General features: G+C 42.0%; 1 protein-coding gene across 2 annotated transcripts in view; it reads left to right on the forward strand.

Annotated features, from left to right (window-relative positions):
- The window catches only part of LOC136831358 (protein VAC14 homolog), a 301501-nt gene that overhangs the window by 157754 nt on the left and 115938 nt on the right, over nt 1-27809 (forward strand). For both annotated transcript variants that reach the window (XM_067091678.1, XM_067091679.1), the window contains exon 8: nt 4164-4297. In XM_067091678.1, the coding sequence (XP_066947779.1) occupies nt 4164-4297 (134 nt within the window). The remainder of the gene's footprint in view (nt 1-4163; nt 4298-27809) is intronic.

Genomic DNA, 27809 nt, shown 5'->3' on the forward strand with positions numbered 1-27809 from the left:
ACTTCCCAATTCCAGAGGTCCTTTATTCCTCATACTGTTGGACTGTGGAACAGCCTCCCAGAGGATGTCGTGCAATTGGAACTTCAGATGTTCATGTGAAGATGCAATGCATTACTACCCTAATACTGTTCTCCTTGCATTCCAATATATTTTTATCTATTTTATTCTTTTTTAATAAGCAGGATCTCTTCTTTATGTATTTCCCTGTACCTCCTCTTACTTCTTCCTAATGAACACCATCATCTTTGGGAGTTTGAATTTCAAGTCGATGGCCCTTGTGGGCTTGTTCCATATGAATAGGTTTCATCATCTGAATAATATAATAATAATAATAATAATAATAATAATAATAATACAGTAGCTCCTCAGTATATGAATTTAATTCATTCCAAATTCCAATTTGTACATCGAAATATTTGTACTGTATATCGATCCCAATATTCCCATAAGGAATAGTGGGAATTCAATTAATGCATCCCACACTCATGAATTTCCTCATGTCAACCCTTTGTACCCACTTTTAATACAATTATTTTAAGTGCATGCACAATATATCGTTTATGATATCCATATTTAACAAAATAAATAAAAGAATAAAGCATTTCACAATAAAATTTAACATAAAAGATGAACAAAATTACATCACTGCTGTGACGCACTGCTGACTTGATTATGATAAGAGAGGGAGCGTTTAGTTAGGGAGGGAAGGAGAAGACTGTAAAAACATTACTGTACTGTATGTATGTACAAGCAGTAACAATTCACATGAAAGAAATAAAAGAATAAATTTAATAGTGATACAATATAAAAATAATCAAATGCAATACAGTAACTATAAAAAATCGAAAGAGAATCTTACCTTGAGCGAGTGTTCGGGACAGCGCTAGTGAGGCAAAAGAGAGGTGCGGGAGGGGATTGTGGTGGGTTATCAGATGGGAAACGGGGGTTCACTTCCCACTGACTTTCCAGATGTGCCACTGGGACCGGGCTCAGTTGATTTTTCTTTTTCACTATGTTTCGCCCGTTTGCTTTCACTTACACTTGATTCGCCCGAATCACTTTTTGTTACGGTAAAATACCTATCGAGTGACATTTGCTTTTTGCGATTTTTTAGTACTGTAAAAGTAACTTCCCCACATCATCAAACAAACTGGTGCCGCATTCTGCTTCTGCATGCTTTGGATTGTTTGTTTCTACAAATTTCTTTAGATTTCCCATGTTTCACACCACTTCCTGATTTCTCTGGATGACAGTGGTGAAGTTAGCACTGTTTTCACCCCATCCTCGAATGAAGAAAGTTCCTCTAACTCACCTCTCTTTGTCTCTTCGAGCATCTCCTTCAATTCAACCACTGTCAACTCCTTGTCGTGTTTGTCAATCAGTTTGTTTATGTCTTCGTGGTCTACCTCCAGCCCCATGGTTTTACAGAATGACACAATCTCCTCTACAGTTTGGTCCTTATGAACGAAACCTTCAAAGTCACATTCATGGACACAGTCAGGCCATGCAGAATTGAGCGTTCTTTTTGTGACGCCCTGCCATGTTTTATTAATGAGCTTTAAGCAGCCGACAATGTCAAAATACTCCTTCCAAAACTTCTTAAGGGTCAGGTTTGTTGCTTCGGCAACCTCAAAGCATCTTTGAAAGTTGGATATGACCTGCTGATCTGTGGGCTGGAGTATGGGGGTGGTATTGGGAGGGAGGAACAATATGTTGACGAAGTCAAACTGTCTGTCCAACAGCTTGCAATCTTTCATGTCCTTCGGATGGGCAGGTGCGTTGTCCATTACAAGTACGGCTTTGAGCGGCAATCCATTTTCTTCTAGATAACTTTTTTATAGTTGGGCAGAACACTTCGTTCAACCATTGCAAAAACAAAGCCTGTGTGACCCAGGCTTTATTGTTGGACTTCCACATGACATCCAGCTGCCTCTTCTACACATTTGTTTCTTAAATGCTTGTGGATTCTCGGAATGATAAACCAGCAATGGCTTTTATTTTTAGATCCCGTTATGCATGAGCACAGAACAAAAGCATAAGGCAGTCTTTCATTGGCTTATGTCCTGGCATTTTCTTTTCTTCGGGTGTAATATAGGTCTTCTTTGGCATCTTCCAAAAAAAGACCTGTCTCATCACAGTTGAATACTTGTTGGGCTGGTAGCCCTGAGAATCCACGAAACTTTTAAACTTCTTCACATAAGTCTTCTTATAATCTTCGGCTGCCTTTGTATCTGCACTTGCAGCCTCCCCCTGCCAGATAATGGACTTACCCCTGTCCGTTTCATAAATTTTTGGAACCATCCATGGCTTGCCTTGAATTCCATCTCTTGAGAAGGACCTGGCAAGTCCTTGGTGACTTCTCCATAAATAGTCAAGGCTTTCTGTGAAATCATGGCTTGATTCACAGAATCTCCGGTGAGCTCTTTCTGCCTCAGCCAGAGAAGCAGCAATTTCTCAATTTCTTCCATCGCTTGCGGGCCCTGCTTAAACGATATTCTTGTTACTCCTACTGCAGTGTCTAATACCTTAATTTTCTCTTTCTTCTTTAGAACGGTGCATATCGTCAACATAGACCTGCCATATTCTCAAGCTAAGTCAGGCATGTGTGTGCCAGCTTCATGCTTTGTGAGCATTTCTTTCTTAACTTCAACAGTTAAAGAGAACCATCATCCCAGTTGTTTTATTGCCTTCCCACTATGTATCCCTCCATCCCTACATCCACGTGGCCCTTCCCCTATAATCCAGGACCAAGGGGATCCCATCCCTCCCTCCCCCCACAATCCTGGCTGGCCATGCGAGATTCTACGAAACACCTCTTATATAGAATTTTTAGCTCGTACATGGAAACAATTTTTCGAAAATTTTACTTCGTATAATGAAAATACAAGTAACGAATCATTTGTATGCCGAAGAACCACTGCATTAATAATAATAATAATAATAATAATAATAATTAAAATTTAATAATAATAATAATAATAATAATAATAATAATAATAATAATAAAAGTTAATAATAATAATGGAAGGTAAGCCACTTGACGTGGGAGCAGTGGCTATAGCTTTTAAATATGGAAAGAACTTATCCATAAGTTACTGAAGTCACTCAGTGGCATGGTAATTCTGTATTTGCTGTGATTTATCTTCATGGTGTAGAGATTCAATACGATTATTGTAGAGCGTTAACTCCTCTTGTTTTGTGCAGGAGATATTATGTCCTGAATTAATTGGTAGCTTTTTTCTGCTTACTGCTTTTTAGACCCTGTTTTGGGAAGCTTGGAGGTACTCAGTGATGAGTATAAGAAGTGTACCTTCTTGTATGTAGATACCTGCTAGTTATCCATCATTGGCTCTGCAGGGTTTTGACACAGTAACCCTACCCCTCCTTCTGCTGAAGGGGGCACTCTCCAAAAGAGACCTGAGGTATCTTCATGATAAAGATCTCATACCTGAGTGACAATCCTCCCAAGGCTGCAGCAATAGCCAATGAATTAAATTCACTAGGTAAACAAACATTTTTTTGTACATAATTTTTAGTTACTAAGTAGCCTTTAAAGGGTTGGCTGATTTCCACTTTGCCCACCTCCTTTTTCAAATGTGGGAATCAGCTATATAATTGAGAAGTAAGATTCATCTTGAAAATATAAATAATTTAGTATATATTTTTTTAAATACCACTCCATTGTACAATTTGCCCTCCCTGCCTCCCGACATTCAAAATGGACAGAAGTAGACTGACCAGCTACAAGTGTTTGTACCTATCAGTCTCCCTGGTGGGGGGTGGGTGAGGTAGATGGATAGAAAACGGATATTCATAGAAAACCAAGTGTTCTTGTTTTTCTTTTCCAATTTGTTGAACTCCCGCTGGCACAGAAGTAAAAGGTATATAATTGAGAGGTAAGTATTTGAAAGATAAATATTAAATTAAGTGTTTATATATTAAATGTGTAAACGAGTGTTTTGTTTAAGCATTGTGAAAAACTGAATTATTAATACTATGTATGCTGAGTGGCAATGATGATTGTGCATTTGTTTGCAATACAATGTATAAAGATTAAAGAAAACATGGCATCCATTTAAAACTTTCTGTGTACCAAAGGTGTTTGTTGATATTGTACTTTGTTCAGGTATTTATGACCTAAGTTTTATTTTTCATATTTTCAGATAGTAATGCAGAGGGTCTTGATTTACCTTCAATTATGGAAGTACTCTTTAAACAGTTACGCAACACACCTGTTCCATGCAAGACGGCTGTCCTCAGGTGGATATATCATTTGCACAACAAAATTCCTAATAAGGTAATGTAAACCCTCTGCAGTAACATACTCAAAAGTTCCTATTGCAAATACACCATAAGCACTAAAACTCATAGAATGGGAAAAGCACTTGATAGAAGATAAATAATGTTTGAAATTGTATTTCATGTGGATGCTTTCACGTATCCTCTTGTAACAGCAAAGTGAATCTAATGGCATCATGTAGGAGAACCTTTTGTTCCAAGGAAAAAAATTCAGCATAACTAGTAGGTCCAACCTCTAAATAGGAAAAGAGAAAAAGTCGAGTGAAACTGTCCGCCCTCACAGAAGTGCTAGAGTAATGGGTTGATGAAGAGCTAACATTACCCTGGAAATTTCAGTCAAGAAAATAATAGGTGCTGCTGTAAGCAAAAATAACCGACTCCATGCATTAAAATGAGAGCAGTCAAGATGAAAAATTAATTCATATCTGACAACATCAACCAATTTAGCTCTATTGGGGGAATGTTAATGGGTTAATAAGTCTAAATGGGGAACATTGTTAGGCAGATAATGTGGTTAACTAGACAGTGAAACAAGGATTGGTTTTGTTATCTTTTCTGCTGTACGTGGCAGTAGGTGTATGAGGTGTTCAGCATTAGAAGGGCCTCTCACCACAAAAAAATTTTTGAGCTATAAGCCATCAAAGTTTTGGAATTTCAGCCTGCTCTAATTTCTTTATTTTTCAAGATACAAAGATGAATTTTGTATGAGATGAAGTATTTGCAATCAGGAATAGAATACAGTTGCATGCATAAAAAAATTATAGTTCAGCCCCACCCTCTTTTTTGGGAAAAAGGGGGATTATTGTAAAGCAGGGTTGGCAAAAACCAATGGTTTTTTTTTTTAACCAAAAACCATGGTTTTTTTTTTTTATTTAAACCATGGAAGATAGTTTTTTTCTGGTTTATTTAAATTAATTCCTGTGCTACGCAGTATAAAACTTCAGATATTTAGATGATATTCACACAGATCTGTGTGCCTGTGTGTTTGACATACCATTATCCACACATTGTAAATATTCAAAAAAATCAAAGTTTCCATTATCATTTATATCCATATCTCGTAGAAATTAGAACACTTTAGTCACAAGTCAAAATCTTTGGTTATATGAAATACTTCCGTTAATGGTATTTATTTTTGTTTATTTGATTCATATTCTATTTTTGTTTATATATACAGTACCTCTTTTGCATTAAAAAATCAAATTATTTACCATTTCTTTTAACCTAAATATCTAAAGTTTACCACTAGTATTAATATGCTCAGTTACTTCTTATGTCGTGTGGTTTTGTAACACAAATAATATGTTCTAAGATATGACTTTGAATGTACTAGTAGGTCAAACATTATGTTAACTACCAAAAAATTAATATCTCAAAAAAGTTGTGGAGGAAGCATGAAGACCTAAAGAAAATAAAAAAACAAAGAAAAAAAAAATATAAAAACTGTAAAAAAATATAAAAACCAAAAAAACCATAGGTTTTTCTGAGTTCGTCCCTGTGTCACCCGGTGAAATTCCTTTCTTGCACGAATTTCTAGGTATAAATATTGCTAAATATACCAGAGAAAAAAGCTATCAGGAATGCTGGGGTTACTACCCCCAGATCGAGCGCCTTCTTATACCAAGAAGGCGTCGGTATGGATAAGGGTGAGTGAAGAAATCACAACCACAGAACCACACTCGAAAGACATCCCAATGGCAAAATCCCTCGGAAGAGCGGAGAGCCGTACCAGCTCCCACACTCACCCGCCGCCAAGCGGCGACCCCAGTGCCATCTGAATTCATTCCATTTCTAGCACGTGATCGTGGTTACTAAATTTTTTAGTACTTGTGCTTTTTGGGCTATTTTTCGCCTTTCTCAGCATGTCGTCGAGCAGCTTTACTGTATCCAAGTTAAGTACCATCTTATTGTGGGGTTTTATGATAAGTTTGGCTGTTTCAGCCCGTATTTATTAATTATACGTGGTTCTGTTATGGCCTTCTGGCGTCCCCTAGTCAACCATGTCGACCGCGAGGTACGCCCGTCCAGCTTGTTCTGTTTGGGCTTCTCTTGTCGATTACATTGCTTATCATTATTTCCCCTAGGATTCATCCTGGTGGCGTTTCCTAGGCTGGGTTTTTTCGGTGTTTCTCTAACGATAATTTTGTTGAACCGCATCATTGGGGTTCCAACATTTGGGTTCCCGTCATCTTCCTGCTTAAGTAACTCCCCAGGATGTTTCCCCTTGGACAGTTATAGCTTTATAATTATTATATTTATTATTTTGCTTGTGCTTGACATCATGTTTTCAACTGCTTAGAATTAATTGTTACCGTGGGGGCGTCAGGTACAGTTTTACTGTTTACTTCCTGTCGCTTCTCTCGGTTAGGCTACACGCCTAGCACAAGCACAAGATTATTTTATTGTTTATGTATATATGATGGTGATTTATTATTATTCTGGTTAACTTCCCTTGTGTGGGGTTTCCCTATATCCTGCCTAGTGTATGTTAGGCTGTTATTTTGCGCCTTTTGGCCTCCTGCTCTTCCTTTCACCCTGGGTTAGGTTAGGCGAGCGGAGGGAATCAGCAGGTAGAGGGAGTTTCTGTTGTTCCTTCCACTGACCGTTGTTTGGGTTGTGGAGTGAGACCCCATTGTCCTCCCCCTTCTTTACGGAGGGGTAGAGGTTTTTGTGGGTGTGTCTCCTCCATGCTTTTATAGCATTCCCTTTCTTTCGGCTCTGGTTGGTCTTGGCACGGGAATTTCTCTCCTGTTGTTTCCTCATCCCTCCCTTTCCTTCTCCCCTTTTTATTTCATAGGCTACGTCTATGTGTGGGGTGAAAGTATGGAGGCCTTAGGTCGCTATTCCTTTCCTTTTCCTTCGGGGTAGGCCATGATCTCTCCAAGCTGGTATTATTTACCTAGCGTGGTTGTGTTTACAGTTGAGCAGGTGAAGGCATCTTCCCCAGTCTCCTGTTTTCCTCTGCTCTGGCCTACTCCCTTCCTTACCCCACCAACCCCCCCCCTCCCCTTCGTACCCTGGTCTACCCTGGGTCCAGCTCTTTGTCATCTTCTCGCGCGGGTGATGTCGGTGTCCGACGACCACCCCGAGTTGTTGGATCTTCCATGGTGGAGGGATTCGCTCCCTCCCAGGGCTGGTCCCAGATGGCATTTTTCTTGGCTCAGTGTCTCGTTAACCCGCTCTCCTAGGATCGAGCAGGTTTTCGAACATTCTCAGGGTTACTTTTTTCTCAGCCTTGTCCCGCGTTTGCTCCGGCGTTCGGGATGCTCTAGTTGGGTTGACTGCCGCTTACACCTGCCCTTGTGGATCTGTGGTGTTTTGTAGCCTCATCCATCTGTTGTTCCCTAGCGGTAGAGGCTTGGGATCCCCGGAGGGGGTGGTGCCGGACTCCGGGGAATGCTGATTTTTATGTCATTGTTAACCGATTATGTTACCATCCTCTGTATATATATGCATTATTTTGTTCCTGGCGGCTCATCCCGCCGTCGGATATATATTTGTTTTCTTGTTATTGTTATCAGAGTCCGGTGATCCTACCCTTGGGTTTCGCCGTTTTATTCGGCATCCCTTGTGGTAAGGGTCCTGTTGACTCGGCTCTCTCGTTCGCGGAGTATTCCGGCAGTCGAGGGGCTTCTTGCTTACCTTAAATTTAAGTTACTTTTTCTGGTAGGCCCGTCTCTGACGGGGTTTTCATTCCGCCGGAGTGCTCGGTAGTACAGTTTGAAAATACCTGTGCCTGCTTAGTTTAAGTTTCTTAGAGTGGTAGGTTCATATACTGTTCACAATTACAGACTGTTCGTTGTGAGGAGCCCGGATGTACCGCCACCCTCCACCAACCCTACGGGCATGTGGTGTGTCGGACCCACGCTGGCTGTGCGGTCCGGCTTGATGACCTGATCGTCTGGCATCCGGAAGGCTGTGAGGTTTGCTTCGCGCTCTGTGGATGCATCCAGGACGAGTCAGTGAGCTGCTTACTTTCGTTCTTCACGTTAGTTACAGTTTGCTATGTTGTCATATCTTGTGTTTTAGCGCTTATATATTTTACAGTATATTAGCCCTTCCTTGATTCCCTGCTCCCTTTCAGGCCGAAGAGTCCTCCAAGAAGGAGGCCCTAGAGTCTCTCCGCGCCTGGGTGGCTGGGTTCGGGAGGAACGTTCTGTCGGGGAAGCCCTACGTCCTCGACGGGAAGCTAAGGGACTTGCTCTACCCCGGTGCCCGGATCGCTGCGGCCGTACCAGCTGATGTGGCCACACCCATCATCGAGCAGATCCGGGTCGTGACCCAGCCACTACGCGGAGGTTTCGGAGGACGTCGCCGCTCTGGATTTGGACCTGGAGCCTATGAATACCGAGCAGGACCAGGAGGTAGGTAGAGAGGTAAGTGAGGCAGTGGGGGCGGGTGCCCTTTTTGATTCCCCTTCATCCTCTGTATCCTCTTTTCAGGGCTTCGCTAAATCTTCTATCTTGAGGGACAGTGCTCAGTCTACTGTCCCCAAGTTGAAGAAGTCGTGGAAGGCGAAGGGCTTCAAGTCCTCGTCTTCCCACAAGGCATCCCTTTTCCCCCCGTCGAAGCCAAAGGTTGCTGAACCTGTGGCCTCCGGGAGCAAACCAGGTACCTCGAGCAAAGGAGCGAGTAAGAGGGTGGCCAGCCCCAGCCCTCCTCGCCAGCTTGCCTTTGACCCTGAGGCGTTTGCCGGGATGTTGTTAGAGAGGTTCTCTACGGAGGTTGATGCCAAACTTTCTAAGTTGGCGGAGAGGCTTCTGAGTCAGGAGACTCTTCTTGCTGATATGGCACGCTCCGGTGGGGCCGGACCACAATATCAGATCCCTGACACTGCTACCCTCCCTCCTTTTGATGTAGGGAACCCATGGCGTTTTGCTCTTCGTGCTATCCGGCATGAAGACACCTTGACCATTGAAGGTCTAGGTACCAGGCATCTAGAGGAACTGGAGTTCTTCCCGGCTGATCTCTTGCCCCCCTACCCAGGCTTCGTTAGGCTGACGGACGAAGCCTGGGTACACTCAGACAAGGTCCCTAAGGCGACGGTGATCTTCCCTAGGGATCAGGCGCAATCTGCTCTCTTGCGCACCTTTTCCGAGTGGCAGGCGGAGAACACGAAGTTGACCCCCTTCAAGGGCAACTTCACTATGTTTTCTCTCGGGGATAAGCTGCCCACTCCCTGCCTGAACAAGGTTGCTATCGCAACCGCTCAGGCTTGCTTGGATGGCAAACCCTTGCCTCAGCTCTTCGGGAATCAGATCCTCGTCTCTGATCTTCCCAGGGGTGACGAGTTCTGGAAAGACGCTCCATCCACATTTACTGTCAGTAAATTGGGCGTAGATTGCGCGTCAAACCAGTTCAGCGAGCAGCTTCCTAAGCTTCGGAAGCTCTCCTGAAGGCTGAGTTGGAGGCACGGTGTCGGTTGAGCCGGTCTTTGAACTCGCTGTGCCTGTCAGAAGCGACCGCCATCTCCTTTGCAGAGGAGCCATTGTTTCAGGTTCTGACTAAATCCCTGTTAGCAGGGTTCCAGTCGGACCTGTGCGACTTCATGGTGGCAAAGATGAACTGCCGTAAGTTCATCTTCGCTGATGCCACCATTAAGTCATGAGCCTAACAGACTCATGAAGAGTTCTTTCTGGGGAGACAATCTTTTCCCAGAAGATGAAGTCTCCAGTGTCCTGGGCGAAGCAACCAGGGCTAACCAGAGTCTGCGCTCGGTGGGGTATCTCCGCCTTTAAGCGGAAGACCCTGAGTCTAGCGGTTCCCAGAATAGGCCTGGGAAACGTTATAGAAAGCACAGGAGACCACAACACCAGGCGGTTGTTCAGGCAGTTCCGGTCTCGACAGTGAGCCAACCGTCCACCTCCAAGGCTCAACCCCAACAGTATGTGCTGGTTCAACCAGCCCAATCCCTTGCTGCGCCTACATACGTCTCCTCACCGGCGTACAACCCTACCTATGAAGGCCGTGGGGTCTTTCACTGCCTTAATAGGAGCGCAAGGGGGGGTAGAGGTCGAGCCCCCTACAGAGGCAGGGCTGGATCCGTCTCCCGGGGGAAAAGTGGCCCCGGTGGAGGAAACAAACCTGCTTCCTCCCACTGAGACCAGTCAGGTAGGTGGACGCCTATACTGGTTCAGAGACCAGTGGTCCTTCAGTCCTTGGGTACACAACATTGTGTCCAAAGGCCTGGGTTGGAGCTGGATCAGGGACCCTCCTCCCCTGACCAGGTTTTATCAACCCTCCTCCAAAGCCCTACAGGACTTTGTGACGGAGCTTCTCAACAAGAGAGCAATAAAGAAAGTGAGGCACCTCAAATTTCAAGGCAGGCTGTTCACTGTCCCCAAGAAAGATTCCGGCCAGCAAAGAGTGATTCTAGATCTGTCGCGTCTAAATCTCTACATACAATGCGACAAATTTCGCATGCTTACAGTTGCTCAAAATACGGACTCTACTGCCGCGTGGAGCCGTCACCACCTCTATCGATCTTTCAGGCGCTTATTATCACGTCCCGGTTGCGCGGAACTTCTCTACCTTCCTGGGTTCCAGACTAGGGAAACAGGCCTACTCCTTCAGGGTCATGCCTTTCGGGCTCAATATAGCCCCCAGGATATTCACGCAGCTGGCGGAAACAGTTGTTCAGCAGCTACGGTCCCGGGGGATCTCCCTAGCAGCATACCTGGACGATTGGATAATCTGGGCCCCAACCGTACAGGAGTGTCGGAAGGCTACAGCCATAGTGATCAAGTTCCTGGTGTCATTAGGCTTTCAATTGAACAGGGAGAAGTCCCGCCTGACTCCGGAGTCTCGGTTTCAGTGGCTGGGTCTCCAGTGGGACCTAACCTCGTACAGGCTATCCCTCCCGCCGGCCAAGCGGAGGGAGATAGCCACCGCTACCAGAAAATTTTTGAAGGGCAAAGCAGCATCCCGCCGGTCTCAAGAGAGGATTCTCGGCTCTCTTCAGTTTGCTTCAGTGACAGACCTGCTCTTGAAAGCAAGACTAAAAGACATAAACAGAGTGTGGCGGAGACGAGCCAATGTCAGGCTCAGAGACAGAGTCTCTTCAATCCCGCAAATCTTGAAGACAAGGCTTCGACCATGGTCCACAGTCAAAGGCCTTTCGAAGTCTGTCCCCCTTCAATTTCCCCCCCCAGCTCTGGTAATCCACACAGACGCTTCATTAAGCGGCTGGGGAGGGTACTCACCAAAACAAAAAGTACAAGGCACATGGTCTATAATGTTTCGACAGTTCCATATAAACACCTTGGAAGCTATGGCAGTGTTTCTAACTCTAAAGAAACTTTGCCCCGCCGGCCAGATTCACATCAGGCTGGTGTTAGACAGCACCGTGGTGGTTCATTGCATAAACAGGGGCGGCTCCAAATCAAGTCGCCTAAATCAGGTGATGTTAGCTATCTTCTCCCTGGCGTACAAGCACGGCTGGCATCTATCAGCCACCCTTCTAGCGGGGGTGCGGAACGTGGTGGCGGATTCTCTGTCCAGAACTACTCCGTTGGAGACGGAGTGGTCTCTGGACGGGGAATCGTTCAATGGATCTGCCGGGTTCGGGGACTCCAAGTGGATCTGTTCGCCACAGAGAGCAATCACAAGCTTCCCTGTTATGTGGCTCCCAATCTGGACCCCCATGCCTCACGCCACGGACACAATGACCATAGATTGGAACAATTGGGAGAGGATCTACTTGTTTCCCCAATAAACATGTTGTTGAAAGTACTGCACAAATTCAGGTCATTCAAGGGCCAACTAGCCCTGGTAGCCCCCCATTGGCCAAGAGCAACTGGTTCCCTCTGCTTCTGGAGCTCAAGTTGCGGTGTCATCAGATACCCAAACCCAGACTGACCCAAGTAGTACAAACCAAGACTGTGTCAGCTTCCTTAAAAATTCAGAATGCCCTGGTTTTATGGACTTTATAAAATTTGCTGCTAAAAGGGAGCAAACATTGACCCCATTAACACTGTTTTCTAGAATCCAATAAGAGAGATTCTACTCTCAGGCAATATGATTCAGCAGTCAAAAAATTAGCATCTTTTTGAAGGCATCTGAAGCTCAGACTATGACTACTAACCTAGCGGTTACCTTCTTTAGATCATTGTTTGAAAAAGGCCTAGCTCGGCCACTATTACTACAGCTAAATCAGCCTTGAAGAAGGTATTTTTGTATGGATTTAAAATTGACCTTACAGATTCATACTTTTCCTCCATCCCTAGAGCATGCGCCCATTTGAGGCCAGTAACTAACACGCCCACATTCTGTTACCTGGTTCCTGAACGATGTTCTAAAATTAGCCTCTGATATTGATAACTCACAATGCTCTTATCTGGATCTGTTAAGGAAGACCTTGTTTCTGATTAGCTTAGCTTCAGGTGCCAGAATCTCAGAGCTATCTGCTCTCTCTAGAGGTGATGATCACATTGATTTCCTCCCATCAGGAGAAGTTCTCCTTTCCCCTGATCATAGGTTCCTAGCGAAAAATGAAGACCCTCAGGACAGGTGGTCCCCCTGGAAGGTGGTGCCTCTTCCACAGGACCGGTCCTTATGCCCAGTCTTTACCTTAAAGGCTTACTTACAAAGAACTCCTCAGTGTATGTCGGGTCCTCTCTTTATCAGGGAAAAAGGTGGAACTCTTTCTTTGAATGCTATAAGACAGCAAATTCTGTATTTCATTAAACAGGCCAACCCGGATTCAGTTCCTAAGGTTCATGATATCCGTCAGTGGCTACCTCTACTAATTATTTTCATAATGTGGATTTTGCTGAACTTGCCAAGTATACGGGATGGAAATCACTTCTAGTGTTTAAACGCCACTATCTAAAATCACTCGAAGCTCTGAAATTCTCTACAGTGGCTGTGGGGAGTGTCATCCCCCAACCTTAATTATCCTTAACCCTTATCCTTTCCCCATCCCGCCTGCCTCATTTATTTCTCTGCCTGTTCTCTTGGATCAATCATGCCTCACTGCCTTGCTCCTCATAATTGATACTAGTATTGCCATTATTATTGTTTGTCTTGGTGATTGTGTTTTGTTATGCTGTGTATTTAGATTTAAGCCTAGAGGTACTTGTGTTATTTTATTTTACGCCAGTGTACCTCACATTTTTATATTGCATAAGGTATATTGTGTATTTCTCTTATGTATAGTTTATATTTACCTGTCTATGGCATTGTATTGTTGGGTGTTTTTGTTCCACCCGTACTTACCTGTGATTTGATTCTCTTTGCTTTGCTGAGATATCATATTAAATCTATTTTTTTCATAGCATGTGTTTTTGTTCATGATCACCTTTTGTTTATTTTGTATCTTGGCAGTCTTGGCATGATTCTCCATTGCTATTTCACCGGGTGACACAGGGGCGAACTCAGAAATGGGATTTTGACAAAGGAAAAATCTATTTCTGAGGGGAGGCCCTGTGTCACCCGGTGACCCTCCCAGTATCTGGTTTCCCCTGCTTTGGCATGCCAAGCCTGAGGGTGGTGCTAGACTGGAATGAGTTCAGATGGCACTGGGGTCGCCGCTTGGCGGCGGGTGAGTGTGGGGGCTGAGTGCGGCTCTCCGCTCTTCCAAGGGATTTTGCCATTGGGATGTCTTTTGAGTGTGGTTCTGTGGTTGTGATTTCTTCACTCACCCTTATCCATGCCGACGCCCTCTTGGTATAAGAAGGCGCTCGATCTGGGGTTAGTAACCCCAGCATTCCTGATAGCTTTTTTCTCTGGTATATTTAGCAATATTTATACCTAGAAATTCATTTAAGAAAGGAATTTCACCCGGTGACACAGGGCCTCCCTCAGAAATAGATTTTTCCTTTGTCAAAATCCCTTTTTTTCTGGTTTAAACCATGGTTTAAACTACCATTTGGTTAAAATGGCCAACCCTGTTGTAAAGCTGATCAAGTGAGAGACGCCATTTCAAAAGTTGGGGCAAGAGGCCCTTCTAATGCTGAATGCCTGATATCTCTAATGTATATTTGAAACAAACATAAAACGTAAAAGAAAAATTATTTTATAAAATATTGGACATTATTCTTCTTAAGGGTGGTAATAGCTGCTTAGACCATTTTAGGCTGATAAAGTATTCATACTATAAACTGACATGCTCTGACTGAGGTGTTTCAGAATTATCAGATTTTAAAACATGATTTTTTTTTCATAGGAAAATAAAGATCTGCACTACAATATCATGTTCCAAAAAACAAATTTTTCACTAACCCTTTGCAGATTGAGTAAATTGACAGGAACTTGCCAGTCACAGTGATTTTGCCACTTATAAGTGAGATGCCACTCTGCTTGGCTTGCTTGCTCTTTTGGACTAAATTATGGACTTAGGATGTAGGGGTAGAAGGGCTATACTGTAACCATATCTAGCCCAGCTTGGTACTGGTTGCTTCATGTAATCTTCTTATGTGTTGTACTTCCAGTTCTTTGTTAAGTGAGAAAAGTAATTGCAGTTCATTTACATATATTCTGACTAATAATTTAGGGGAAAATTCTCTCACTTGACCGTTATATACTTGTACGATGTTTGGTACATGTGACATTATTCCATATGAACTTACACAGTTCCATCCTATATAATAAGTATGATTTTTAAATGATTTTTGTGGAATTGATAAATCCCACATTTTGCAGTAATTGTATGTATTTAAATGAAATGTGCGTGTAATTCCTCAGCTCAGCTCAAGCTGGAATAAGTTGTTGAAACATGGCAACAAGGTAACTAACTGGTGGTCTGGGGGTGGACTGGTAGAGTGCCCTCCCTCACCTGTTGTCACTAAGCACTTTTTATTCAGTCACTGTCAAATGAGGTAGTGCAGCAGATAAGTAGAAAAATACTTCAGTTTGTGGTACAAGCATGAAATTTGGCACAAGTGCTCATTTTAACCCCCTCTTTTGAAAAATTTGGGTGTCCATTCAAAATTTCAATATGGCCACTAGTTTTTGATTTGTGACACTTGGAGTAAATCATTGTTGAAATAAATACATCAATCATTATTCAGATAATGTCTTCCTGGGTAGAAGAGTTAATTGAAGATATCACCAAAGCTCCTACTACTATATTTACCATTGTGATGGTGTACAAAATGGCTGCCATGAAACATTTTGCTTGATAACTCTGCAACTAAGAAAGACAGAGACATGATATTTTTATCTATGCCTACATTTAAGAGGCCAAAGAATCTGTTTCTAGCATTTCTATTGGGCTATTATCAATATTACATCTTGGAAAGGGACCCCATAATGCTACTGAAAAGTATACAAGCACAAGACCATAATGGAGTATGATAACAAAGTGTCTTATCTATGTTCGAGCACTGTCTCAGTGTCTTTTTTTAAGCCTGAAATGAATGCAAGATTTTAAAGATACATGATGTCGCCTTTAAGTGTGATGAAATTCTCATTTAGATGTATCTGAAGCATCATTTGCAACATTATAATTACACTTCACATTATGATTACACCTCACATTTGCAGCTACACAAAGTTGTGTATGTAAGCCTAAGCCTGTAGCATTTAGGACATGAAGGAAGCAGGGGCGATATTTGTGAAGGAGTCAGGTAGCTCAGGTACAGATTTTACCCTCTCTGGCCCAAACTTTACTGGCTGGCGCTCTTCCCCCCAGTTGTCTTTGGCAGGGTGCTGGAATTCTGAAATGATGGTCCCATAAAAAGAGGTAGTAGCCATAGTTGCTGAAGGGCTTTGAGCAATGTTGTTCATGACCGCAGTGGTAAACAACCCCTTTCTCAAAACAGGTGGACAGACTACACCCTCTTCAACATGCTTGCTGACAGTGGCATCTCCCAGTTGGGCTGATATCTCCGGCACCAGCCATAGAAAATGCTCATGCCGTGATCATGAAGCATTTCTACCATGTTTCTCTTCCTGGTTTGGCATAGATAGCCATGCCCATGAACACTGGAAAAGGAGTTTCCCTATCCTGTGAGTGTCGATGTTTTGAGAAGCAGTTGTACTGCAGGAGCTGAGCATTAGCCAGGTCTAACATGGATGAGCCAAACCTTAGCTGTGACTTTGTCTGCTTCATGTTCGACCATACTAGTGAACTGGAGCAGACTTTGAGGTATGGCATCATTAATGCATCCTTCGCCAAAGGTGCCATCAGACCTCAAATGATGATCCAGAATATGCTTTGTCAGTATCTTTGCTGCTTTAGCAGTCACAAGTGTATCTGAGTAGTCAGATGCCTGAGATAGGGCTAAAGCTACATCTATCTGCAAGGCAAGTAGCACACTTCTTCCTTTCTTGTGTTCTTCTAATTCAGGGATTTCTGTTAGCAATTAATCCTTTAATCTTGTTTTATTTACAGTGGATGAGGCAATGCCCAATTGTTCCAGACACTGCTGGTATAATTGGGATATGTCTGCAAGAGGAAATATGGTAGGACCATCCAAAGTCAAGCTGGTTGCAATGACATAATTAACCAGCTCTGATAGAACCAGTGGATATACATCTGGTTCTTAACTGTGACATTGTCCTTTCTCAAGGTTTCTAAGATGAGACCTCTCCCTATTATAAAAGCCAGTGAGACATACAAGATGATATTTCAGCTCTTGTTCAATTGCATCACCGCTAGTTTAGCCAACAATTTACCATCGTTAATTGTGTGACCGCACTCATGTAGTCTCCTGTTGAGATTACTAGTCGAAGATCTGGTACAGGTGCCACATTTTCACAAAAAATGCATGCTTCATTGTCTTGACTCATTTGACGCTGTTTAGCATGCTTTTCCTGTGGGTCACTACCTTCAGCTGTAAATCTTCGCTTTCTTGCATGATCTAGTTTTGCATTATTAAACATAACCCCACAGCTCTTATGGTGTTTTGCTATGTTTTGTCACAATGTTGCCTCTGTGCCACTGCCTTCATCCAGCCTTGCTGGGTCAAAGTTAAGCGGCATTTCACCAATCTCCTGGAACAATGGCACATTGGTTGAAATCATTATGTACCCATCATGTTCAGGATTATGATGTACAGAGGCCAAGGGTGAAGTTAGACCTTCATTTTTCTAGTCTTCCTAGCAAAGACAGCATTTGCTCCGGGCTGTCTTCCTTTTGCTTGTGATTGAATTTGCCATTATGAACTCTTGACTAAGGTCAAGGGGCTATCCTTTTACCACCTTAGTCTTATATGTACATTAATGTATGGGATACAACTAGGTTTGGTCACCCTACACCTAGCCCGATCATTCATCCAGCGCCATTTAAGTCCCATGTGATCTGTACACCATCCAGTTAAGTACATGAACAACCCATGTAGAACCCCACTTAACCTTGGCTCAGCTCTCCCACGCTGGCACCTCCTTTCAATTCCGGTGCGGCTGTCTAACTAGATCTACCAATTATATTATATACTTTCTACCAGCTAATTGATGTGGGCCTATTAGACAGCATTTCGGACACTAAAACAAAACTAGATACAGCATAAGTAAAGCAAGATTAGCTGACACTGAACCGCATGCTGAGTTACACAGCAGTGAAGCCACCAGTGTGCCCTGGTTGTGCGCTGACATTCACTCTTTTAAAATAAAACTAATGATAAAACCACCACCTAAATTGTATGTAGACTTGCAAACTATTATACTGAACAGGAAGTTTATTTTTCCATGCCTACTGAATCCTGAGACGCTATTATTTGGGGTTTTTGGCTGCCATCTTTCTCTTTATATGCTATATGAAATCTTTAACAGAAATACATTTTACTTTTGCTTGGTGACTGCCTAAAATGTATATAACCAAAACGAATGCATAAGAACATGAGTCCCATGGTAAAACCTTGACTAGCAGCCATCTTGAAAAATGGCAGCCATTTTGGAATTTTGAGTGGACATCCAGTGATTTTCAAAAGGTGGCCTATGGAGAAGATATGTAGCAAATTTCATGCTTGTATCATTAACTGATCTGCTGCACTAAGGATGTCTCACTGCACTCCTGCTGACTTTAAGTTGGAACTTGCATTTTTTAGCGTTTTGTTCATAATGGTGTGAAGGACGTGAGTGAATGTGTGGCACTATCTAGGTGGCTCTCCACTGTTACTGCTGCTTTTTAAGGGTATGACATGCAGCTGTCAGGAAGGTTTCAATAGAGGAGGAAGGCAAGTAGCTTAACATACAACTCTCTCCTCCCTAACCCAAACCACTCCCTGCTCTTTCTGTATGGACACCACTCTTTCAGCCGAAAGGGGCTACACATAAAATGCTGATTCCTCCAGTAGTCATTATTGTTCTTGTGGGAGGTGCCCTTAGAGTATCAACCACAGCTAATGCTCCTGCAGAGAAGAGTAGGACACAAGCCAGGGGCAAGAGAAGAAGCACAGGGTCTTTCAGTCCTCCTCCTCCTCATCTAGCTCTTTCTCACCCTCCTCTCCATCTTTGCCTTCAACTCCTTCCCATAAGAAGTAGAGAAGAGTCCTGGAAGAACTCTCACAAGAAGTCCTATAGGATTTCAAGTGAACTTACCCCAGTTTAAGGCGGTAACTATATCCGTGCACCTTTGGATGTTGTTTTTGTCATACGTAGGGTTGACAGATCCCACCAGGTGAGCATGGTACCCTGGGTCGACCCACACTTCTCAGACACAACCGATGCTCTCTACCTGTGTTTAGCCAGAAGCACATATAGCAGAGCCATCAGTCCTCCCATACTCAGTGTGTGGCACATTCAGTTGCCTGTGTATAGGGTCTTCAAACCTTGAGTGTACAGACATGGAGTTCACATGGAATAAGACTGTTGGAAGATGAGGAAGTCGAAGAAGACCTCTCATAAGAAGTCCCTCAGGACTTCAAGTGAGAGCCCTTCGTAGGCTCTGGGAGTGACAATGTCTGGATATCTTCGGGTGTTATTTCCACCATATGTAGTGCTGACACATGTCTCACTTGAGCACTCTTAGTAACCCATGCAGACCCATTCTCTCTTCTACGAGAGGGTTCTCCGGGTTCATCCACTGTTTTTTGCCTGACACAAACCCAGTTGTGCCAGTACAGTAAACCCCCCATATTCGCATTCTCATGATTCACGGACTCACGCATTCACGGGTTTCTCTGTGGAACATATCTAGCCATTATTCATGGAGGATTAAACCCATTTGCTGTATTTTTCACTGAGAAATATTCACTAATTACTGTATTTTCATATAATTTTCAAAAATAAATGCACTTTTGTTTTCTGTGTTTATAAAACAGTTAAATATTTTTAGAGGGTTTTAAGTATTCGGGGGTGTGGGGCGATCCCCGCGAATACAGGGCGTTCACTGTACTACCCTCATGCCCAGTGTATTCATGGTCCCAGGACTATACATTCGTAGACAGGAGGTTCACAAGTAACAGATCTCTGTAGGGTGTTGACCAGTACTGGGATAATCTACAGCTTACCAGCTGGCCTGTTGCTCATCACTGGCCCTGGTGTCATGTAGAAACATGTATCCATTCCCATGAACTTTTCTAGTTCGCTGTCCATCAAAACATAGGAAGCAGGGATGACCACGGCTGGGAATCCAGATCTCACCAAGTTATCCACAACCTGTGGTATGTCACGGCCCCATAAGCAAGCTCTTGAGCAATGTGGTGCACCTTCCTCTCTCAAGAAAGAGAGGCAGGGAGTCATGATGAACTGGGAAGAGTCAGAGTTCATCCCCCAGCAGCAGAAAAGTGCAGGTGCTCCTTGGTTACAGTGACTTTTTTATATTTAGAATTTATGATGGCATGAGCAATAAGACACATTCAGCAGAAACCTTATTCCAGATTTGAATTTCAGTTTTTTCTTTGTCAAACGATACACAGTACAATTCTCTCTTGTGATGCTCAGGATCCAGGCAGCAGCAGTGCTCTTGATCTCCCAGGTTGACATGCAAATGCTAGTGTATACAACAGACAGTCTATAGTTTTCTGTTTTTCTACTATTTTTTTTTTTTTTTAGATACCAAGCATGAAGGCAGCATGCCCTTGATAGCCATCACATCATCTTAAAGGGTAGGAAGCATATTAGTGATGCTGTGAAATCTTGGGGTATCTGTAAAATCCACTGTCATCACCAAGAAAGGGGCTGGGGCTGAAATTACTTGTTACTTGGATGGAAGACCAAATTCTTCAGCCATTTTGTGTTTCACTTTCAGTACATTATTCCATAAGTTAAATGCAGTTTTCAACACTGTATTATGAAGTAGGCTTTGTATTAATGATTTTGCCATACTAGGTTAACGTAAGTGTTCTAAGCTTGTTTAAGGTAAGCTAGGCTAGGCTAGGCTTACATGACATGAAATGACATGACATTCATTAGGATAGGTGAATTAGAATGCATTTTCGACTTCATCAGGATAGGTGTATTAGAATGCATTTTCGACTTCATCAGGATAGGTGTATTAGAATGCATTTTTGACTTCATCAAGATAGGTGTATTAGAATGCATTTTCAACTAAGATGTTTTTGCCTTACAATAGGTTTATTAGAACATAGCCCATCATAACTTGGGAGCATCTGTGCTGGGTGGTCTTTTATGTCATTTAGCGTGGTATTAGCAAGTCTGCTCAGCTGCCTGTCATCATTGCTAGGCTTACTCTGAACAGATGTCTTCCCTTGTGTTTGCTTTAGTTACAACTAAACAGTAGTGCTCAGCTCCAAAAGATTCTACCTCCCACCTCATACTATGAATGAGATCAAAAAGAATCTCACATGGTTGCCAAGCCTCAGTAACCTCCTTACAAGAGTTTCCTTGAACCCTTCACCTTCCATAATGCATCTATTCACGGATGTATCAGAGGAAGGTTGGTTGTATCTGAACGGCTCATTCACCTCAAATGCTTTGGCAGAAAACAGATCTCATCTTACACTTCAACATTTTGGAAGGCAAGCAGTGCCCAGTAGTATTCCAGTATTGGTGTGTGGGTCACTCCATTGTGTTGATGAGTGACAACACACATCAACAACCATGGTAGAGAACTGGTTTCCCTTCACCTTTGGCAGTTGGGAAAGCGGATGCACAAATGAATAGTATGCCACACCATCAAGCCATTACCCAGGTACATTTTGAGAATGAGGACTGTTTTGGCAACCAACTCAGCTACCTAGGACAGGGAGTGGGGACAATATACCTTGGTCCTTTGCAAAGGGAAGGCCTTTTGAGCTCTCATAATCACTGGTGATCAGCCTGCACATTATATGACTAAACAGAGAACTCCTGGAGGATGCCTCCCATCACCCGTAGGACAGTCTAGATGCAGACGTCTTTCCTTCACTCACTCTTTCCCTTCAGTTGTTCGACCATGCATTTATCACTGGTGGTCAGATACACAGGTAGCTCTTCATGGATCCCATGCCATGTGTTTTAGGCTTCCAGAGTGTTTCCCAATGCCCACTTTCTCAGCCAGGGACAGTTGACCCTCTCCCTTAGTTGTTGATGCAGAGGGGTTTCTCTCCAGTCAGAGCTTCCAATTAGTAGATTGTAGACCTGGCAAGTAACATTGCCAACTCATTCGGTACTCGCAGCAGTGGATTCTTTCTCATGCTCGTTAGTTCCTGAGTTTGTGGTGAAACCAAGGACTCACCAGTTCTGATGATAGATACGAGAGCTTTAATTTCCTTTCTCGTGGACCTCACTACTGGTCTGGACAAGAGGCTTCTATGCCTGGTGTGACCAGTAGATGCTACCCAAGTAGCATCTACAGTCTTAGTCCAGTGTCAATGCCTCTTGGTACTACTAGTAAACACAATAAATGAGTTTTAGGTACAACCTTTTCTTCTCTGGCTTGGTGATGTATCAAACAAGCATGCGATGCTTCTTGCAAGTAGATAGTCTTACATTTCAGGTGAAACCTCACAAAGTTGAGGGTCATGGAACTGTTCCTAGCATTTCGGAGTAATTTTTCACTAATTTGGGTAAAGGAAGCAGGTGTCTGAAACATCTTAGCACCTTTGCCTCATTCTACTTGAGGAACATCACCAACAGGTTTCCATTCTCCTCATTCCTTGGACCTTTGGTGGCTGCTTTATAGTTTATGCAATTGCCCTGCTCTTTTTTGAGCGGAAAAGCATCTTGCCCAAAGTACTCATAGGGCATAAGTGTGGGGTTGAATGGTGTAGTGACTGGGTTCTCTCCCTTCATTCTTCCTTTCTCAGCAAGGCAGCAGCTCGGCCCAAGTACATGCTGCACTGGTCATACATGCAGGTGGCTACTCATCCATCCAAGCAACCAGTCTTAAAGTGTCAGCTGGTAAGATGCGACTTCCTCAATTCTTTCCTGTAACAATCTGGAGGGAAGGGGGGTTTATTAAAGTTATATTCTGAGCCCAGCCATCTTATTAGCCAGATACAGCTGTCCTCTGACTTGCCCAACTCTTACAGGGATTGCATATAATTCTCCAAGGATTTTTTTCTTGAGTGAGAATCCAGACACTCTTGCTCAGGCTCAGACCCGCCGCTATGTCATCCATTTGCCAGAGTGAATACGAGGTTAGAGGAGCCATTGATCTCCTGCTCATAATTGTGACTACCAATGTGTTTTTTCTGAGTGGATTTCAACTTCCAGTCAGGTGAGAGAGACAAGCTCCCACCAAATTAGTAATTTCCTACATAAAAGTCAATGGTCTGCATTTCTGTAGGAACTAATAAGTTTTTGAAGTACATACACCACTCTACTAATGAACAAGTTCCGTTCCAAATGGCCGTTTGTATCTTGAATTGTTCATAAGTTGGTTACTGTACTCTTCACACCTGTGTAAGTACAGTATGGTATAAAATCATTGCAATACTGTACATTTTTCCATCCTAAAACACAATACTGTATCCATCCTAAAACACAATACTGTACACTATACATACAGTATTGTATTGTTTAAGTAATAAGTATATCTTAGTTTAACCAGACCACTGAGCTGATTAACAGCTCTCCTAGAACTGGCCTGAAGGATTAGATTTATTTTTACGTGGCTAAGAACCAATTGGTTACCTAGCAACGGGACCTACAACTTATTGTGGAATCGAACCACATTATAGCGAGAAATTAATTTCTATCACCAGAAACAAATTCCTCTTGTTCTTCACTGGCCAGTCGGAGTCGAACTCAGCTGAGAACGGAACCCGCTCACCCAGCGAGGAACTATTGTTTAGAGTACTTTATTAATATGAATGATACATAAAACCTAAATAAATTGTGATGATAATAAAGTTGTTTTTCTTACCTTTGAACTGGTAGCATAAGCTTGAGGTGATGGATGAGAGGAGGAGAGACAGTGTGGAATTACAGGGGCAGCAGGTCGTCAATGTCAGCAACTTCTTTGGTAAGGATTTCTTCAGCATCACTTTCTTCTTCATCAAAGGAGGAAGCAGTCAACGGGGGTGGGAGGCTCTTGAGGTTGAAGACACTGGTTTGAGGAATTGGTCTAAGGAAGTTTTCATTGTTTTCCTTTTCTTTTCATTGTATATGAGACGATAACACTGCATAGCATCGTTGATGGTTGTTACTGCTTTTGAGAATCTCTCAGCATTTGGGTCCTGATTCTCAAAAAATAGTCAAAGCTTTCTCTATAAGAGAAAACCCCACGGCCATCAATTATGTTTCAAACTTCTCTAAAGGAAGAGGTTCTTCTTCCTCATGTTCTGTTCTTTGCATTTCTTGTTCCAGCTCCATTAAATCTTCATTTGTTAACTCCTCTGAATGAGACTCAAACAGCTCTTCAGGGTTTTCTTCCTCTAAGTCAAGATGTAGCTTTTCACTCATGTCAACGAGACTGTTAACGATTCCCTTTGCCGCGTCTTCCTGATTAAATCCTCTGAAGTCGTTGACAAACTGTGGGCATAAAGCCTTCCATGCTCTTATGTTGATCCCACTTACCTTGGACCATGCAGCATCAATATTCTTGGTGCAATTATAAATGTTGTATCCCTTCCAAAAGTCACATAAGGTCATACCAGGGTCATTCACTTCCTTCAGTGCTTGCCTGTAAATACAACAAGTGTAATATTTCTAGAAACTGGCTATTACTCCTTGATCCATCGGCTGAAGGATGAAGCTGTGTTAGGGTAAATAAACAATTTGAACATCCAGATGGAAATCATCTAAGTGTGGTGGGTGCCCAGGGACATATCCACGATGAAGAGAATCTTGAAAGGAATCAATTCTCATGGCAGTACAGCTTGACTTTGGGAACAAAGTAAAGGAAAAACCAGTCTTCGAATATAGCAAGAGACATCCAGGTACAGGCAGAGAACTCTGTAATGTTTTTGAATGTCTGTGGATTTGCAGCGCTGTACACTAAGACTGGTTTTAGCTTGAAGTCTCCCAATGCATTGCCACCCAGCAGTAAGGTCAGCCTATTGACCACCACCTTATATCCTGGCATCATCTTCTCTTCACAGCTGATGTATGTTTTCTCTGGCTTTTTTTTCCAGAAAAGGCCAGTCTCATCTATATTAAAAACTTGCTGAGAGGTATAACCTTCCTTATCAATGATTTCGTTGGTCGTCTTGGGAAAATTTTTGGCTGTTGCTTTGTCAGCACTCACTGCCTCGCCACTAATGGATATGTGATGCTAGATAGCATGTTTTTAAAGCTCTGGAACCATCCATAACTTGCAGAAAATGTTTCATCTGCAGCCCTTTTGTTAGCCTTAGCTTTCAAGTGGTTAAAAAGGCTTTTAGCCTTTTCCTGAATCAGCATGAGGCTAAGTGGTACAGACCTTTGTCTCTGGTGTTCCATCCAGGTACCCAGAAGTTTTTCCATTTCTTTTACCAACTTCCCCCTTCTCTTGCTTATAATTGTTGACTGCATGGACACAGCACTTTAAATATGTTCCATAATTCGCTCCTTGTTGTTAAAGACTGTGCTAACAGTTGGACAATTCACATTACAGTACAGTATACTTGCGTGCAAAGTCCACCATTTTTTCAACATAACTAATTTCTTTATAAATGCCAGCTTAGTTTCCATTGAGATAGCTTGCAACTTTTTCCACTGTCACTATCTTCACTTGCCTTACACTTGCCACTAGCCATGATAGATATAATGGGCTAAATATTTCATGATAAAATCACAGGAATAGCTTGAGGCACAACAGAGTACGTCTTACCACTTACGCAGGTAGTACAAGAGTCTGGGGTGTTGGGTTGGTGTGGGCTACAGTGCTGTATGGTGTGGGTAGTGGCAAAAATTTTAACTAAGCAGAATAGTCAAGCAGAAAAAAATTTGAACTTATGGATGGCAAAGGGAAGCGCTCTGAACACAATTTTAATTTGCGATCCCTTTCGTAAGTAGGGTGGTGTCTGTAGTCTGTAATTTATATTTCTACCAAGTATTCAAGCAAGAACCTTCTGTGATATTACCCACCTCTACCACCCCATTTTGTTCTTGATGCCGAAGGAATAAGTCCATCTTAATGAGGGACGACTTTATACTGGCAGCTTCACCTATTTGACCCATGAGACAGCAGTTTTCAAGGTACTGGGAAACAGTTGCTGCGTGGAATATTTTGGAAGACTTTTATTATTTTTTTCTTTAATGCAGACTCAGTGATAATCATCAAAAAGTCAACTGAAAACATGCACAGAAAAAATTATGACAAATCGCCAAAAAATAAAGAATGAGAAATGAAATGTGTGTTTGTGTATAGTGTATGTAAGGAGTTTCTTACTTCTTATAGAATCTCTCTCTCTCTCTCTCTCTCTCTCTCTCTCTCTCTCTCTCTCTCTCTCTCTCTCTCTCTCTCTCTCTCTCTCTCTCTCTCTCAGTGTTGATAGTTTTGTAAGTTAATATTCTTGAAAAACCACAGAACAGTGTTTTTCCCAATGGAGCTTATGAAACTTGAAATGTTGGGCACTTTGCAAAACAACATTGAGTTGAACTGAAAATTTAAAGATTAAGATGTAATATGATATCAACAATGATAAATATTCTCATGTGTACTGTGATGACATGTGTGTTATTGGAGTCAACTAAAAAAAAAAAAAAAAAAAAGATGCCATTATTGATGAAGCATGCCATATTTTGATTTAAACACACACACACACACACACACACACGGAAAGGTTCCATGATATTATGAGGTGAAATAAAAAAAAAACATTAAATACAATAAAACAGAAGATGATTAATTAGTTTTTAGTAGAGTTCTTAAAATTAATTTGCTTTGGACATGTCGTCATTGAGAAACTCCATACAGTACAGTGCATACTGAAGACGTAAACATGCTAAGCTTGAGACACACACACACACACACACACACAGTTTTTGTGATAAGGCAAAATGAAAAATAAGTGATCATAATAAAACAGAAGATTATTGGTGACTTTTTAAATGTTCTTAAAAAAGAACATACAGTACTTTAATAGCCCAATCTATGATGCAATATGAATGATGCAATACTTTGGCATAGTTCAGGGTAAGGAACACTACAATGAATAAAAAAGGCAAATATACCAAATTATAAGTAAAACAAATGAAATATGAAACAGTGTGGTGACAATTGATAAAGATGTTGTATAGAAATACATTAATAGTGATAAAACTATGGAAGGCTGCAGGTAAACACATGTAGGCTATATCTTTATACCTACCATATTGTGTGTTGTGTATGAGAAAGGAAAAAAATGTTATGCAGTATTTTTTAATGTGTTTAGGCAAAATGGTAAAACATATTGATACCATTGGTATTCAGTAGGTGCTGTAGGCCTACATACAGTACACCTCCTATCTGTTGTATTGTTCACGAGAAAGAGGAAATAGAGGTTGTTTTCCTTCCAGAGTGTATTTACACAATATATTTTGTTGTAAGTATATTTCAGTTTAAATTGTGATGGTTATTATTTATAAACATACTTAGTGTTTATAGTTATGCGATATTGACAGGTAGGGAAGTAAGGGTACGGAGTTGCCGTTTTACATTCGTGGAATTTTTGTTTGACCTTATCTGGCAGTGCCTTTGCTCTATTATTGCAAATAATCAAAGGATCACTTGTACATTAACAATGTGATATTTTAATATTTTTTATGTTATATATCCTTATTGCTGCTGTGGAAGGTATCTCAAGCTGACTTTATATAATATATTCGTTTGACAATTCAAAACACTTTTCAGAAGAATTTGATATTTTATTTTGGCCAAGGAATGGCAGTTGTATTTTGAATATTTACAAACACTTACAGTTTACTTCCCTATAATCATAAGAAGGACCTTGTATTACTCACACCTTAAAATGTAACATATGGTCTGTCAGAGAAGAACTTCACTGTACTGTACTGTACTGTACATTACATGTTTTTCAGATAGCCACTACTTATCATTTATAAATTCAAAAACAGACAGAAGGAAGACCTTACATACAGGTCAAAGTATTGAAAAAATTTACATGCATATAAATAATACACATGGGTCTGGGGCTAAAGGTAAGTTTTTGTACAAAATGCAGTGACCTTAGAAGACTATTCTATAATTGTTATCCAGACACAGTTATTTGGATACTTTGTAAACCTCTTCTCTATTCTAGGTCAAGTGAGGAATAGTG

This window comes from Macrobrachium rosenbergii, chromosome 48 (genome assembly GCF_040412425.1).
Source record: "Macrobrachium rosenbergii isolate ZJJX-2024 chromosome 48, ASM4041242v1, whole genome shotgun sequence".
Classification (NCBI taxonomy): Eukaryota; Metazoa; Arthropoda; class Malacostraca; order Decapoda; family Palaemonidae; genus Macrobrachium; species Macrobrachium rosenbergii.